General features: G+C 39.1%; 1 protein-coding gene across 2 annotated transcripts in view; it reads right to left on the bottom strand.

Annotated features, from left to right (window-relative positions):
- Positions 1 to 17,897, bottom strand: part of TNFAIP8 (TNF alpha induced protein 8) — a 122,672-nt gene that overhangs the window by 93,691 nt on the left and 11,084 nt on the right. Inside the window, exon 1 of one of the 2 annotated variants that reach the window (XM_078003879.1) lies at positions 17,191 to 17,214. The exons of the other annotated variant lie outside the window; for it this stretch is intronic. Within the exon in view, the coding sequence (XP_077860005.1) occupies positions 17,191 to 17,203 (13 nt within the window). The 5' untranslated portion in view covers positions 17,204 to 17,214. Of the gene's footprint in view, positions 1 to 17,190; positions 17,215 to 17,897 lie in introns of those variants that run through there. 2 annotated transcript variants of the gene reach the window in all.

The raw sequence follows: 17,897 nt of genomic DNA, 5'->3' as shown, positions 1-17,897 counted from the left end.
TATTCTTCATGATCTCACTGGCATGGGTAATGGAAAACCAAGAAGTTATCTCTAACTGAATTGGAATGTTTACACTGGCTGCATAGCTGCTCCCCTAAAGGAATCTGTGGGGAAACCAGGCTCTGGTTTCCTCATTTCCTAGTGTGTGGTTTTTTCAGGGCACTAGGGCACATGAAGGGAGTCTTTCTAAGAGGGAGGAGGAGCTGAAGAGTGTGGCAGACATGAAAGGTCCTTCCAAGGAAAGTTCTAACACATGATAAAATCAAATGAATGAAGGCAGAAATTGTACTTCTAATGGCTGACTGCATAACAATTCACAATAACGTCTCCACTCAGGAGTGGGAAATCCCAATTAGGAAGCATCTCTCCTTCAACACTGATGCAAAATTAGGGCAGGGAGAAAGTCCAGGAATATAATAAAAAGCATTCTCCTTTTCGTCTCAGCATATGATAAGAGAGTTTGCTGTCTGGGGGTTTTGCTTGTTTTGGCAGGTGAACGATCTTAGATCATAAGCTTTAAGTGTTAATTATGAATGGAAATTAACACACTGATCCAGCTAACCTAATGAAAAGATGATGGTCAAGTGAGCAACACCCTCCAGATGAGCTCATAAAATGTCCACTTAAAGACTGTGGGGTAAAGGAGTGGCAGAAGACGATGTTGTTCAACATGATAAAGGTGAATAATTTGACAATTCAGCAGAGCCATTCTCAAGAGAAAAATAAATCATTTTCAAAACATCCTTCCCAAAGACAGCTGAATTTTTACTTTTACATTTACCCAGTGACTAGCTGGAAACATACTAAAAGCAGAGGAGAAAATGGGATTCTAGCAGGAAATATACTAAAAATAGAGGAGAAAAAACTATTTAGTGTTCTCTAGAAATCATTTTCTCTAATAAAAGGATGTCCATATTTCTGGATTATCTCTCTTGGAATGTAAGTTTTTTGAGGTTGTCACCCTTGAGAGCACAGATCTTCCATCTCATAAAGTACCAGTGAGCAATTACAGGGAAGCTATGCCTTAAAACCAAATGATGTGAATTCAACAGGTGGTTTGAAGGTCAAGCTCAATGCACTGGACTGTTACCCTGACCCCAACTAGGACAACTAAATAATGGTCCTATGATTCAAAATATCTGGTGAGTGAATAACCAACCCCTCCCTTATTTGCTAAAAGATGGAGACTGAAACAACTAAAACTATTTCAGAGCATGACAGGACCTTGGAAATTATGTAATCAAAGTAGTACCTTCATTCCTGAAGATAAACTAGAAAATTTATAGGAACATCTGTTTCATACCTCTTCAGTTCCTAGACTTTCATTTCTCCTATATCTTCCCCAATACAAAAATGCTAAATGAGATCTTGGAGTAGGGAAGGTACAGTGGGAATATCCTTAGTACCTGGGTTGGCACTTGGAATACATTTCATCCTAAGAAATAGGACTACGCTTCTGGTCCATTACAAATATGTGCCTTAATACTTCCAGGTTGATTCCTGGTTGTTTTTTTCACATAAAGATGACTTATTAAATATATTTTTATTTTCTCTCTTTAAGATTGTTCATTTCAAAAATCATAAATCATGCTGCTATAAAGACACATGCACACGTATGTTTATTGCGGCACTATTCACAATAGCAAAGACTTGGAATCAACCCAAATGTCCATCAGTGACAGACTGGATGAAGAAAATGTGGCACATATACACCATGGAATACTATGCAGCCATAAAAAAGGATGAGTTTGTGTCCTTTGTAGGGACATGGATGCAGCTGGAAACCATCATTCTTAGCAAACTATCACAAGAACACAAAACCAAACACCGCATGTTCTCACTCATAGGTGGGAACTGAACAATGAGATCACTTGGACTCGGGAAGGGGAACATCACACACCGGGGCCTATCATGGGGAGTGGGGAGGGGGGAGGGATTGCATTGGGAGTTATACCTGATGTAAATGACGAGTTGATGGGTGCTGACGAGTTGATGGGTGCAGCACACCAACATGGCACGAGTATACATATGTAACAAACCTGCACGCTATGCACATGTACCCTAGAACTCAAAGTATAATAATAATAATAATAATAAAGAAAAGGATAAACATAATAACTTTAGACTTTATTAAAAATGTACAATTAAATATGATTGTTAAAATTTTTGGAATATCAAAAGAGTAGAAAAATAATCTATAGTTCCAAGCCAGCAAATGAAGAAAAGTAGGACTATAGACAAATATATTAGTTTGATGAAAGTCAAGGAAAGGGATAAAATTAAGCAGAAAAGTATGGAAAACAAAAGACACAAAATAAAATGAAATAGATTCAAATATGTCAGTAAACACAACACATGAAAAGAGATTAAGCTCATCTATTATTGATCTCAAAAACATGATGTTGGGCAAAAAAACCAAGATGTATATTAACATATATATAGATATAGGATAATAACACCATTTGTGTAAAGATTAAAACATTATTATGTAAAAAAAAAAAATCATAAACCACAGTTCTACAAAAAAGTTAATTCCACCCATATTCCCTGAGGGCCTACCATGTGCTAGACTCAGACCTGAGTGATGAGATATAGGTGGGACTCCAAGGTCTCCAGCCTGAAGAAGCTATGACATATAAATAACGGCAAAACCACATATAATCAAGGTGTGCAGAAAGTGTCATGAAAACCCAGGGAAAGAAGCAGCTGGTGCTGCTGAGAGAGGACTAGAGAAGGCTTCCCATAGGAGATGATTTTTTTTTTTTAACTGGGACTTTGAAGACTGAATAGGATCTGGCCAGTAAAGAAGCGGGACAAGGGAATTATAGTCACTGGGAACAAGCCAATTGACAGAGGGGTAAGAATTGTGGAATATTCTAGATGGCATAAGCAGAGAGTGCCCAATGGGGAACAGTAGAAGGGAGGATAGAAAAACAGCCTGAAGGAAGACATGAAGAGCTCTGAACATCAAACTACAAAGTTCAGGTTTTAATCTGTAGGAATGTAAGGCCATTCATTGAGGGCTTTTACACAAGTAATGCAACTGGGTGGCAAGTCCAGGAATGGACCGGAAGCTAGGAGACTGCTAAGGAGACTTATGATAATCTTGACAATGAATAAAGATCTGAATTCTGAATTACAAACAACTGCTTCCACTACCTTCAAATTAAAAGCTTGGGGCCCAATTGTAATGTTTTTAGCATGAGACACCCTAAAACTGTGACTCGGAGATGGTCACTGCCTTTAACTCCCATCTGCACCTGCAATTCCTCCCCCTAGGAAAACATCACCTCCTCTTTCTCACCTACCTCACATAGATTCCATTAAACTGAAGTTTGTGGGAAAAAGGCTTTTAATGAAAAGTATGTTCCAATGCAACCGTAAAGGGGTAACAGCATAGCCTGTAGAGTCAAGCAGTGCCAGCACTAACACTGACTAGCTGCTGGATCTCAGGCAAGTTATTCAGTTTCTCTGTGCCTCAACTTTCCTCACTGTAAAATGGGAACAAAAAACTACCTTTTTAAGAATGTTAATTATGAGATTGGAAAACAGATCCTTAGACAAGTACATAGTAAGCCAGAAAAAAATGGTAACTATCACTCTTACATACACTTTGACAACAGACTGAGTCAGGAATGCAACATTCCTTCTAAGTTTCAAGGACATGTAAAAAAATTCCTTTACTCAGTGCTATTACAAATAACATTTGATTTAGATGGTCTATTTTTTAAGACTGAAGATTCTCCTGTAAAGCAGTAAAGCTCATTGTAATTTTATCCTTTCTAAAATGTACCACACTTAAAGAGAATACGCTGAAGAAAATTTAACTTTCTTTCTGAGGATGTGATTACCATGATTTTCTCAAGTTCCTGCTAAGGTATTGGGAAGAGCTAACACATTAAAAATGAATTGATATACTACGGATTTGGTTCCAATGGAAGTAAAATTATGTCCCAAGACTGCCTACAACATCCACCATTGTAAAGCGTTGCAAGTGTTATCTGACATCCACACAATAACAGGCATGTGACTGCCCTTTTAAAAATTTTTTATTATTCAAATTTTCAAGCACTCATGAAAGTAGAAAGAGTACAATAAACTCTCATCTATAACCCACCTTCAAGAATAACCAGTATTTTGCCAATCTTGTTTCATTTGTACCTCTCTACCACTCGACTCTTGTTTTGTTACCGTTTTTCCCCATAGCCTTATTGAGAAATAATTTATCATTGTAAATGTACAATTCAATGATTTTTTAGTGTATAAAGTTGCGTAACCATTACCAGAATCCAATTTTCAGAACATTTCCTCATCCAGAATGAATCGGGACAATATAGGATACATACACAATGGAATACCGTTCAGCCTTAAAAAAGAAATCCTGTCATTTGTGACAACATGGATGAACCTGGAGAACATTATATTAAGTGAAATAAGCCAGGTGCAGAAAGACAAACACCACATGATCTCACTCATATGTGTAGTAAAAAAGTTGAACTCAGAAATGAGTAAAATGGTGGTTACCGGAGGCTGAAGGTGGGGAGATGGGGAGATGTTGGTCAAAAGACATAAAATTTCAATTAGACAGGAGGAACAAGTTCAAAAGGATCTACTGTACATCATGGTAGCAACAGTTAATAACAATCTATTGTATATTTGAAAACTGCTGAAAGAGTAGATTTTTAAGTGTTTGTACCACATATGAAAAAAAAGGGATGTGAGGCAATGCATGTGTTAAATGGCTTGATTTAGCCATTCCACAACATACACATATATCAAAAATCATCTTGTACACACAAATATATACAGTTTTTAGTTGTCAATTACAGTAAAATTTAAAAACAAAATTAAAAAGGACTCCTGCCATTGGTCATAACACAGATGAACCTGGAATGATGCTAAGTGAAATAAGTCACACAGATAAAGATAAATACTATTTAAAAAAAAAAAAAAAAGAACATTTCACCATCCCACAGCACCCATTTTTAGTTAATTCCCATTCTGACTTCAGCCTCAGGCAGCACTAATCTACTTGCTGTTTATAGATTCCCCTTTTCTAGGCATTTCACATGAACAGAACCACACAATATGTAGCCTTTTGTATCTGGTTTATTTTACCTGGCACAATGTTTTTGAGATTCATCCATGCTGTAGTAGGTACAGTACTTTGTTTTTATTTTTATTGCTAAATAGTATTTCATTGTATACATATGCCACATCGATTATTCATTCACTAACTGGTGGATATTTGAGCTGTTGCCAGTTTTTGGTTCTTATGTATAATCTTGTATTAACATCTGCTTATAAGTATTTGTATAGACATGTTTTCATTTTTCTGTGTAGACACCTAGAAGTAGACTTGCTGGGTTTTGTACTGTCTTTTACCCAACAGAATAACAAAATACCATATGATCCAACATTTTATTTAATGAATGAGGAAATGAAAAGTCCAAAGACATTAACTAATTTCCTCATATTCACAGTTCATTGGTGACAGAGACAGAATTCAAACCCAGGACTTAACACTCTTCCTTTTTTCTTCTTTTGTAATCAGTTTCATTCCCACACCCCCCAGAAACACTCCGCCTGGAGCCCTCCTCCTTCAGCTCTATTCTAGATGGGCTTTTCTCCTTGGGCCAGAGCTGCAATAAGGAACTTCCTTTCTCAAGTCCTTCTGGGGCTCCCCTTTACCTCCTGCAGACTTTCCCATCGCTACTCCCATCCTAAAGCCTCTGCTTCACCTATGCCTCTGCGGAACCTGGGAACTCTCATTTCTGAGCCTTCCTGGCATTCTGTGAGCAAATCAATCACTTCCAGTCCTCTCCCTGTGAGCCCTACAGGCATTTTATTCTTGATTCCACTTCTCTCTGCAAATGCATTTGCCATCACTTCATCTGCTTTCTATCTTTAGGTCCCGTACGGGTCAGGGTTACAGATGTCTCCAAGGTTTATAAGGATACAGTCTGCATTCCTGGTTTTCACTCTTTTAGTTTGAGGGAGATTTTCAAGAGACAAAAGCAAAAATGTCTTTGCTAGTTTGACACAAGAAATCTCCAACTTTGTTGAAATTATCTCTTGAGTGAAATACTTACACGGTCAATGAAAACACAAGGACAATGAATGACAATTCCATTCAAACTAAGGGGCATAAGAGGGAAAAAAACTCTGCCCCAAATCCTAAAAAGGAATTTTATCCCATAAATGTATGCATGAAAGAGGCTGCCTTTCACTATTCAAAGATGAGAGCTGCCCTTCCTGCACACTGTGGCTGGTACTACCCCATTAGTTTAACTTAAGCAAAACAAGAACGCTCTTTGAAGCTAAAAATAATCCATGAGTTTTTAAAAATAAAATTATTATTCCAAATTTCCTAAAAATACTATGGCAAATGCCAAGCACACAGAAATGATTCTGAACACTTTTTTCCACTTACATAAATCCACTGCAACTGCTCCTCTTTTGAAAAATGCTTAACTGTAAATTATGCACGACAGGCCGGAAACAGTGGCTGTACACACATGTAGTAATTGGCTGTTATTATCCAAGTAGCTAGCAAGTAGTTATTGGGCACCCAGTGTGCTAGACACAGCAGGGGAAATAGAAACAGATAAAGACATGGCCCTATAGCCCTTGCAATCTACTTGTGATAACAAGATAAATACACAAAAAGTTAAACAGTACAAGGTAGTATGTGATCAAGGGACATGGGCAAAAGTGTTACACAATTTTAGAAATTAGAGAGCTGACTACTTGGATAATACCAGGAACAAACGACAAGGGCACCAAAACCCTAAAGGTCACACACAAACTAAAGCTAAAATATGCCAATGATTATGTCACTTGCCTGCTCAAAAACCTTCAAATACCCATCACTAATAAACAAAGAAAGTCCAAACTCCTTAGCTCGGCATGCAAGACCCCACAGGCCCTGACCCCTTCCTACCTGACTGGGTTTTACTCCAGCCACACTGCTCCATTAATGTCCCTTGAACACACTGACACCTGCTGCTGTCCACCCTGCTTTGCTCCTGATGCCCTATCCCAACCAACACCCTTTCCCTCAACCTCAGCTACTAAAAATCCATCAATTTTACATTCTGCCTCCTTCCTTTGAGGCATCCCAACACTTCTTTCCATTATTATGCAGATCTCCGCCTCTTCATGCAGCCAGTCTCCAAGATGCCCCCAATGATTCCATATTCATTCCTTTGTGTAATCCCCTCCCATATGACCTGTGTAACCAGTAAGTCACACACCAGAAGTGTGTCTTCCAAGGCTTGATCACAGGAGACATCTGAGGCTTCCACCTTATGTTCCCTTGGATCACTCACTCTAAGGAGAGTCATCCACCATGTCATGAGGACACTCCAATAAACCTATGAAGAGGTTTATGTATCGAGGGACTGAGATTTCCTGCCTAGAGCGACTACCAACTTGCCAACTGTATAAGTGAACCAGCTTGGAACTGGATTCTCCAGCCGCAGAAAACGTTCAGGTATCTGTTGACCTGGCCAGCTCACTGACTACAGTCCTATGGGAGACCTCAAGCTAGAACCACCCAGCTAAGTAGCTCTCAAATTCCTGACCCACAGAAAATATATATAACGATAAATGTTTATTGTTGTTTTTAGCTACTAAGTTTTAGTAATCTGTTATGCAGCAACAGACAACTAATACACTTCACTTATGTATTCTGTATTGCATTCCAATTATTTCTGTCCTAACATTTTTCTTAAAACTAGATTAATAGGTCCCAGAGGGCAGAGACTTTAATATTTTCAACTCTGCATGCTTTAGTAAGACATTTAGTAATCATTAGTTGATTGAATAAGAGCATTTTAAAACGTAATGAAATCGTTGGTGAAGCTGTGTCTTGGACTGACTTCATATTGGTTTTGAATGATTTTGTAATTTATTTTTAACTTTAAGGACATTTAACTTTATGGGCATTGGAGCAAGGCAAAAATTAGTGATGGGAATGGGAGGAAGAGGCTGGCAATAATAAACAGCAGCCACATACAGGGTTTGGTGTCAGCCATGTCTAAGCAGCTTGAACCTGGTAGAATTCCCTTGTGCCAGGCACCCTGTCCCAGTCCCAGAAACTGATAGCATTTCATAAGTTTTTATTTGAGAAGATTTATTCTGAATTCTCTAATATTTAAAAGAGGTTTCCAGCCCAATACAGGTCTTCTCTTGAAGTCATGGCTAAGCTACAGCCTAGCAGAGTCCTTCTCTTACAAACCTAACAGTCCTCTTAGGTCTTCTTGGAATCCAGTGAAACTGGTCTGGGTGACTAGTAAGACCGAAAGCCTCTCTAAGTCATAAATAAAAACAGAAACAAACCTGGACCAATCTTTTGGCAGTTCTTTCATAAACAAAACCATAGATACCACAGAAAGATACACACTACTGGGAACACAAGTCTGATAAGCATCCCTTTGTGAAATTATAGGAGATTTGATTGTATACAATAAGTATAGTAAGGTGTGATCATGATATAAAATACACTAATTCCTAACAGATAAGCTGGCCCAGAAGGTAAGTTTGCTTTGAATCAACATTTGTATTAATGACTCTGCATGATGAAAGAAATAGCAAAACAATTAAGAACCTCCATAAAAGAAGGCTACAAAACCGTGCTAGGAAGCAGTTGGTTCTCATTGTAAAAAGGAGTGAATGTGGCTTTAAGCCAACAAAAGGAACACAAATCCAGTCAACTTAGCCTAGGGCCAAAGCAAGATTCATTCCAAGAATGAGTAGTTAGTGCTTGTTATAATTCTGTGCAGTTTAATTTTAAATGCCCTTCTCTCTCTTTGGAGACTATATCCACAAACCTCAAAGAGATTCTGGTATTTAGTCTAATTCTTTCCATATGTTAAACACACCTCATTGCCTATAGGCACCAGTCAGATTAGTTTCTTCTGAAAAAGGAGGTTAGAGATTGATCCTTCTATGTAAAATTATTTCATCCTATTAGTGTTAAGGACCTGAAATTTATTAGCAAACAACTTGGGGCTACTTATACAAGCCTGTCGATAAGGAAAGACTGCCTTGCAGCTGTTCCCAACTGCTTTTCTAAATAAAGAGCCATTGCTTGAGTGAAACTCTGTCTAATCTCTTAAAGATGTGTATTTAATTAAAGAAAACTTTTTTCAGTGGCCGAAGGCCTTAATCCCATTGATTGTGCTGCAAACATCAATCAAATCATTTGTTAATGTTTTTGCTCCCATAAAATTTAGCAGCATCAGAATAAGACCATGCCTTTTAGGAATATACGATGCTTACATTCCCTCAAGTACATCTTTGTTTCACACTCTCCATTTATTTCTCAGGAAAGGCAACAACCAACTAAACTCCAATTGTTTCATTTAGAAACACATCAAGTGTCCATAAAAACATGCAAAACGGTGTACAAAATAATGTTAAGAGGAAACAGAACATTAAATTGTGTATATTCTATGGTCACAGCTATATATAACCATAGATGAGGATGGAAAGGAATACGAGAAATGAAACATATGTTTTCACACACACCTCTATAACCTTACTGCTTTTTCTTTATAAATTTCCTTTACTTTTGCTGGGAGTTGTCTTAGTAATGGGTGTAGTATGTTTGCTTTTTAAATTATCAGGTTAACATCTCACCTCATCAGACAAGAGCTTATGGGCCAATTACTCACGTACAAGGTGGTGACTGTCTAGACCAACCGAGATAAGACGCCTGCCTGGTCTCCTCCTAAAAATTCCTCAGGCTTAGTAAAGCCACAATTTTCAAGTTTAATCCCTGCAGGGGGAAAGAAACTGTGTCTAGCTTGGATTTCAAGGAAATGTTCTCATTTTTAGTTGAAACTAAAATAACCCCTTAAGTAAAAATGATATTTAGGCAAATCCTAAAAATGAAGTCATTGGTTAACACATATTTACTGAGAACATGGGCACAAAGATGAGTTCCAGAGATAACAAAACTGAGTTACTTCCTAGAAGCAGACAGCAGAATAGCAGCTGTCAGGGGCTGGGTTTGGAGGGTGGGGAATGGGGAGATGTTGATACAAACCTTCAGTTATAAGACGAGTAAGTTCTGGGGACCTAATATACAGCACGGCGACTATAGTTAATAAGTCTGTATTGTTTACTTGAAATTTACTAATAGAGCAGATTTTAAGTGTTCCCACCACACATACACACACACACGGTAACTACGTATGGTGAAGGATTTATTAATTAACTTGACTCTGGTAATCATTACACATCAAATCATCACATTCTACCCCTTGAATTTATACAATTTTTATTTGTCAATTATATCTCAGTAAAGCTGGGGGAAAAAAAAGCAAAACAAAGACTTGGTTACTGCCCCAGGGAAGCTATCCTAGTAAGGCACAGAAGGCTGCAAACTAAGGTGGAATGCTGTAAGTGATAGAATCAATATAAAGAAAGGAAACTAGAAAGAACTACACAAAACCTTAAGAGGAAGAGATGACTTCTGAACCAGAAAAGGCTTCCTGGAGGAGGCAGCATCTGAACTGGCTCCTAGAGGGTAGGCTAATGTTGTCCAGGAAAGAGAAGCAATGGGCAACGCAGGAAAGGGGCGATACAATCAGGCAAAGGAAGGGATGTGTGCGATGTGTTCTGGAACAATGCAGGGTTTAGAAATGGGAACCAAAGGAAACATTCAGAGGAGGAGTAGGCATCACATCTGGCCTTGGGCATGGACAGAAGGATGGGGCAAGTGAGCAAATACTGTCCTCCGGGCTCCGTGCATTTGTTGTTCTATTTAATCCTGACAACTTGTCTTGTAAGTGGGAAGACTGAGGCTAGAGGAAGTTGCGTACAGTTTCACAGCACGCAGTTCACCTCTGTATTCTTGCACTAACACTGTGACTGGGGCATGGCAGAGCCACCACAAACATTGCCCAAATGCAAGATGACAAACTCACAGGCCAGGCCCATCGCCTGCCTGCTCTGCCATGATGGTCTTTGGGACTTTTTTTTTTTTTTTTTTTTGAGACAGAGTCTCGCTCTGTAGCCCAGGCTGGAGTGCAGTGGCGCGATCTCGGCTCACTGCAAGCTCCGCCTCCCGGGTTCACGCCATTCTCCTGCCTCAGCCTCCTGAGTAGCTGGGACTACAGGCGCCCGCCACCAGGCCCGGCGAATTTTTTTGTATTTTTAGTAGAGACGGGGTTTCACCGTGTTAGCCAGGACGGTCTTGATCTCCTGACCTTGTGATCCGCCCGCCTCGGCCTCCAAAAGTGCTGGGATTACAGGCGAGAGCCACCGCGCCCGACCGGGACTTTTAAAAATGTACACTGGGAATCATTGACTATTCTGGGTTAGAGGAATCAATAACCAGAGATTTGTGTTTTGAGAAGAGGATAGTAAAGGCTGGGGAAGTGCAGTGTGGGAGTTACCCAACACTGGGAGCCTGAAGAGTTTCCAGACAATGCCTACCTTTTCTCAGCATGCACTTTTTATACAGATTTTTCTAAGAAAGTACTAGAATGCCTCAAAACCTCAACTGAAATCTAAATTCCCTCCTTTGCCAAATATATTTTTATTACACAATTTAAACACATAGACAGTATAAAATGAAAAGTTAAACTCTTTTCCTCTCTTTCAACTCATAGTTCCACTACTAACAGTATATTGTTCATTCTTCTAAAAAAAAAAAAGAAAAAGGCTTATGTACTCATAAACTTACAATATGCCTTTTTACACATGATGAGATCAGTATTTTGTTTTTTGAGTTAATCTGTGTTGGAGATCTTTCCGTATCAGTGCACAGAGACCAACCTCGTTCTAAAGCTGCAGTGTTTCATCTCAAGGAAGCGCCCTCATGTATGTAAAAGCAGCTGACCCATATTTAGGTTGTTCCAGTTTTTGTTTTGTTCATTCTTAAAAACAATGCTGTACTGAACCCTTTTTGTATCAAAATGAATTCACTTGTGGTCACTTGTATCAGCTTCTTGGATACTTTTACAGATAGGCTCTCTTGTGTAAAACATAATTTAGCAAAGTTTCCTTGTATGTTGGTAGAGTTAACAGTCACTTATCTTAGCAATGAGAGGGAACACAAATATAGCCTAAAAATAAACCTACTCACAAGATTATCTCAAGGCAAACATTTTGTAGTTCTGGAGCCTCCTGGGAAGACTCTGGGGCCAGAGTTCTTCCTGGCTTCCCACCCAAAGCCACTTATGCAGAATTTCTCATTCCACACTGGGGCAGTCAGCACTTCTTCCCACAGGGACCCAGGATACTACTCTTCTGGCTCCACCAGTAGCTTCGGACTCCCTGGTTCCCATGCTTCAAATGACAATGAAAAGTACATGTGATAATTACCAGAATACAGAATTTTCACACTGAGGGATTAGAGATGATTTATAGTTGACAACTCACATTTCTTAGATATATCAATTACAGCCCAGAGGGGTTGAGCATCTCAACAATATTACATACCCAGTCTCTGCACAGACCACCTCCTGCTCACCTGTCCAGAGTTTTTCCTATTACCTAGTACCAAATAATTGCTGCATCCTTTGCTTAACTATTTCAAAAAGACCACGTAAGCAAAATTTCTCTATGATATTCCGCTGGGTATAAACGATGCTTTAAATTAGAAAAAAAAAAAAAGATTCTGACAACATATGGAGAGATAGCACAGATAGTAAGAAATTCAAAAACCTTATTTCTAGATAATTTTAACTTCTTTCTCTACCAAACTCACTACTAGAATGCCTAGCAAGTTTCAAAATTGGCACATTTAAGTTTCACCTCCCTTCTTCTTGTCCCTTATTGAGGTATTGTTAACAAGCAAATGCTAGTAACACTGCTGACTTGTTATCAGCAAGACAGGTTGCTCTCAAGTTGTCTGCAGCCCTGACAATGGATGTATAAACCTGGGGCTACTCAGGCTGTGAGACTTGGAGTCATGTTTTTATGCTACAGAATTTTTTTTTTTTTTTTTTTTTTTGTAGATGGAGTCTAGCTCTGTCACCCAGGTTGGAGTGCAGCGGTGCAATCTTGGTTCACTGCAACCTCCTCATCCTGGGTTCAAGCGATTCTCCTGCCTCAGCCTCTCAAGTAGCTGGGACTAGAGGCATGCACCACCATGCCAGGCTAACTTTTGTATTTTTAGTAGAAGGGGGTTTTGCCATGTTGGTCAAGCTGGTCTTGAACTCCTGGCCTCAAGTGATCCACCCATCTCGGCCTCCTAAAGTGCTGGGATTACAGGCGCCTGGTCTAAATCAGGGATTTTTAAAAAGCTCTGAGAAAAATCTGTTCAAAAGTTTTTTTTGGTTTTTTTTTTTTTGGTTGAAGAACTGTTCTACAATATTCAAGATCGCTATCCTTTAACCCCTGGATCCCAGCTCTGTTACTACCCTCCAGCAAGCCCTTGCAAGCTGGCTGGGTGGCTTAGTTCCTGCAAGAGGAACTACGGCAATATGGTTAGAAACCACTGGATTTGAATATCTGATTTCCTCTGACCTTGGGTAACAACTTAAGCTCTTGCAGTCTGTTTTCCCATCTTTAAAATGGGGATAATAATGATAGAACTTATTTCAAACTGTCATTGAAGAATGTGGCAATGTATAGAGAGATCTTAGTACAGTGCCTGGCACATAGTAAGTGGTCAAAAACTACTGAGCCTTTACTGTCACACTTGGCACATACATGGGCCAACCAGAGGCAAAAGGCAAAAAGACAGGCAGCTGAGAACAGAAGAAGAACAAGTCTTCAGTATGATTTCTGCTGAACTAATAAAACAGAATAGAAAGTTTTGTTTTTGTGTTTTTTTTTTTTAACCCAAGTACTTATTTGTCTCAAAGATTCTTTGGAGCAAAGAGTCATTTCCAGGACTGTTTCAACTGTGACCTGAAAAACTAGATCTGGGAAGAAATTCACTAGAGCAGTCAGGATCATGAGTGGCCTCCCACAGGCCCGGCCACAGAGAGAAGGGCCCAACTCTACAGCTCCTCACTTCAGGGCACTGACCAGGAACAGAAAAGGAGGGAGTAAGAGCAATTTCTCAAGTCACAGGCAGCTTTTCCATATCTGACTCTCTTACAGCAAGATCTCCTTGGTGTGACCAAGGCTAAGAGTTTCCCTTTTTCTTTATACCTGCAATAAGAGATCACCTAAGCATTTACATCCATCAGGGAAGAACCACTATTCCATTACCTTTTTTTAATTAATAGAAACAGGGTCTTGCTATGTTGCCAGGCTGGTCTCAAACTCCTGGGCTCAGGGGATCCTCCCACCTCAGCCTCCGGAGTAGCTGGGACTTCAGGTGTGGGCCACTATGCCTAGCCTATCACGCCTTGATCATTTTCATCGTTTTTGTAGAGTAAAAGCTTTTAAAAGCTAAGTGTCATACGATTGGTTTTTTCCTATTATTACATGTGACTGGGATACTCAAGAGGATGAAAGAAAAAGTTGGAATGGCCCACAGGCCAGGTCCTAACAGGGTGAGAGAATCAGGGCAAGAATGTCTTACTAAACTAGTGCAGGCCACGAATAAAACAGGGCAGCCCAAGGTCATCACCATATGGTCAATGCTTTGAGAAGCAAGAGATACCAAAGTTCAGAGGTCACCAACTCACCTGTCTCTAGGAGTCAGGCAGATAAATGAAATGCATGACCTACCAGGAGGAACACAATAGGGAGCAGCAGAGTCTTTGGCCAAACTGGCACAAATGCCCCGCTAAGTGAGATGGCAATTTTAAAAGCTGAACACAGTGTGTAAGTTGAGCAAAATGCATCTGAGTTATATCTTGGCCAAGGGTCTCATTTTGCAGTGCCCTGCAAAAGGTTCTGATGGGCAAGAAATGAAGACCAAAAAGATCAGTCAAGAAAGGAAAGGGCAGGAAGGAAGAAAGGGCCTGTCTGGGCAGGTGCAATCCCCGGCACCCACTGATGCAGTGGTCAGAAAAGGTAGGTCACAGAGAGGCTGGGATCTATGTCCCACACGCCAGGGGCCTGGGCTATAAAACCCAGAAAAGAATAGATCAAGGTGTAGACAAAGAAAAGGGCAAGCAGGCATGGGGACCACAGTGGCCTTACTGTGGAGTCAGATACTCTGTGAGCCAGGAGTTCCCAACATGCTAGTACTGAAAATGCAATACAACAAGAACACAGTCTGAAAACCGGACACAGGACAACCCAGAACCGACGGGTGCTGCACCCTCATACCTTCTGCTCAGGGGAAGGGCCTGTCTCAAGGAACACAAAGGCAAAGCCTCACCGGATCAGAGGAAAAGAGGCAAAGGGATGGGACAGATCCCAACAGGCTAATAAGAACAAGAAAAAAGCCCACATCCTTCCACAGCATTTATTTCATAAGCAAGTATATGTTTAGTGTTAATTCTGTACTATTTACAAGGTCCAGCGGAGGTTACAAAGATAAAAAACCTACAGTTACTGAGAGTAAGTGGCTTATTCTGGGTCAAGAGCAGAAAGAGATTATTTGGCACCACAGTTGACCAAGTCATACGCTCAGATTTGGTAACATAACAGCTCGCTAGTTACAGTACTGAAATGCTCATACTCTGTCAACTGAATGAAATTATATATAGTTGATACTCTGAAAAGTGCTAAAAGAGTAGCTCGTATAGTGGGAAAACATTGAGATCATCATCATTAGACTTTCAGACAACAATAGTTTACATCAGAAGAAAATGGAGTGACATATTTAAAATTCTCAAGGAAAGAAAATGTGAGCCAAGGATTTTATATCAGACAACAGTGACCCTTAATTATAAAGGTCACAGACCAAGTTTTATCAAGAAATTAGGGAATATTGTTCCCATGATCCTTTCCTATTAAATCTACTAAAGAAAGAGCTTCAATCAAAATGTCTAGAGACACTGATATGAGGACAAGTGATAAGCATGATGTATATACAACAACCTGTACAAATAAGACCAAATGAGTATTAAAAGGGAGATATTTTAATATATAACAATAATAAGATCTGATGATGCAGAAGTACTAAACCTTTTTTTTTAACGTGGGGCAGAATTAGTATGGCATATGCCAAAGAAATTATTTTTGTTGTTTTCATTAATCATAGCTGGTAATGGTAGTATTACTGTCATTATTTGGAGACTACTGTGTGTGTAATATGGGGTAATCAAATAGGTAATTATATAATAGTCTATTTCCCTTGTGACCAAAAAACCAGGATTTAAAGTGCAGAAGGAAAGGAATAAAAATGTAATATATAAGAGGTTAAACAGAAACCCTATAGTCTTGAATTTGAATTGGAAATAGCATTATTAACTCACAAAGTATTTTATCTTTATATGAGTATTTATGTTTGCGTGCGTGCGTGTGTGTGTGTGTGTGTGTGTGTGTGTGTGTGTGTGTGTGTGTTTCCCAGCTCTGACCAATGAAAGGCCTATACTAACCATTCCACTGAATGAGGATTCCCAGTATCTGGATTATAGTCTTGAAATACCATTTCTTACTAAAAAAAAAAAAAAACCAGGGTTTCCTGGGAAAATGGTTGACTCCAGGTATAGGCAAGAAATGTACAAGACAAGCATGGACCACCTTAACAAATCAAACAGCAGGAAACTAACAAGAATACTAAGGTCAGATCAGGAGGACTTAGGGGCCAACTGAAGAGGCTCCCATTCGTCAAAGATCAGACAATTTGAGTCTCGGTAAAAACTAAAATTTCAATGGAATAAAACCTATAAAATAGATTTAATTCCATGAGCTCATAACAATTAAAAAAAAAAACACCCTAATCAGTGATCTTCTGAGAATGACATGAAATCAATTCTTGAAAACTGAGTAAATCAAAGGAAAGAATCAAGCATATATAAAATATATCAAGCATAGGAAAGAATTCACATCCCTTTCCTATGTGAATTGTACCACTGGGCAATCAAATAACAGATTGAAAAGGCATCTATCCTTATAAAATTATTCCAGCTAATAAATAAAATCTAATTATAGAATTAGAGTATCACCATTCTGCAATTGCCCCACTGACTTAACAGATTTAGACACTGAGGATCAACAGCTGCTAACATCAAAAGAGTGGAAAAACCAGACCCCATGTGTCTCCCAGTGAAAGAATACACCATCATCTTTAATCTTGCCAAAGCGACCAGACCTGAATCTGATCAAGTCTCTGGATCCAGATACAGGAAACAGAGGGCAAAGTAGTAAGTTAAACTGTACCATGAGTGTGCATCTTTCTTGTTATCAACACTGTGGGAAACTCTACAGATTAAACAGCCCAGGTCCTGCAACAAATAAAAAAAAAAAAGTTAAAGGAAGGAGACTCCGGTAGAGGGATCTGTAGATTAAAAGAGACTTAAAATACATTTTTTTTTTCTTTATCGGTAAGACTAAACTCAGTGGGTCAGGCTGCTCATTTGGGTAATAAAACCATAAAGACATGCAAGGAAGTAATTACTATAAAAGTCAGAATGGCATTTACCTTTGGAGGAACAGAGGGAAATGTGATCAGGATGGGATGTAAGATTTTGGTCCGTTTGGCAAAGTTCTATTTCTTGACCTAAATGCTAGTGATATATATGAGTGTTTGCTTTGTAATAATTCACTAAGTTATGTACATTTGTTTTGTGTGGCTTTTTGATATTTATGTTTTATTTTACAATAAAAGTACGAAAAAAGCATTAAGAAAATCTATCAGGCATAACAGCACAGTCGCCAACTGACGGAAAAAGCTGCAAGGTGTCTCTCAGTGCTAGGTGGAAAGTGCAGCGACCCAGCAATAAATCAGACAGGAATCAGCATCTTATGGACTCTGTTTCAATGAACTTTTCACTTTGAAGGTAAATAACTGAATCTACATTGTTTAATTAAAATTTGCCTTATAACCCTTAAATTATTTTAAAAAGTGTATAACGAATGACATGCTC

This window comes from Macaca mulatta, chromosome 6 (genome assembly GCF_049350105.2).
Source record: "Macaca mulatta isolate MMU2019108-1 chromosome 6, T2T-MMU8v2.0, whole genome shotgun sequence".
In the NCBI taxonomy this organism is placed as follows: domain Eukaryota; kingdom Metazoa; phylum Chordata; class Mammalia; order Primates; family Cercopithecidae; genus Macaca; species Macaca mulatta.
This window is presented reverse-complemented; position numbering and strand designations above follow the sequence as displayed.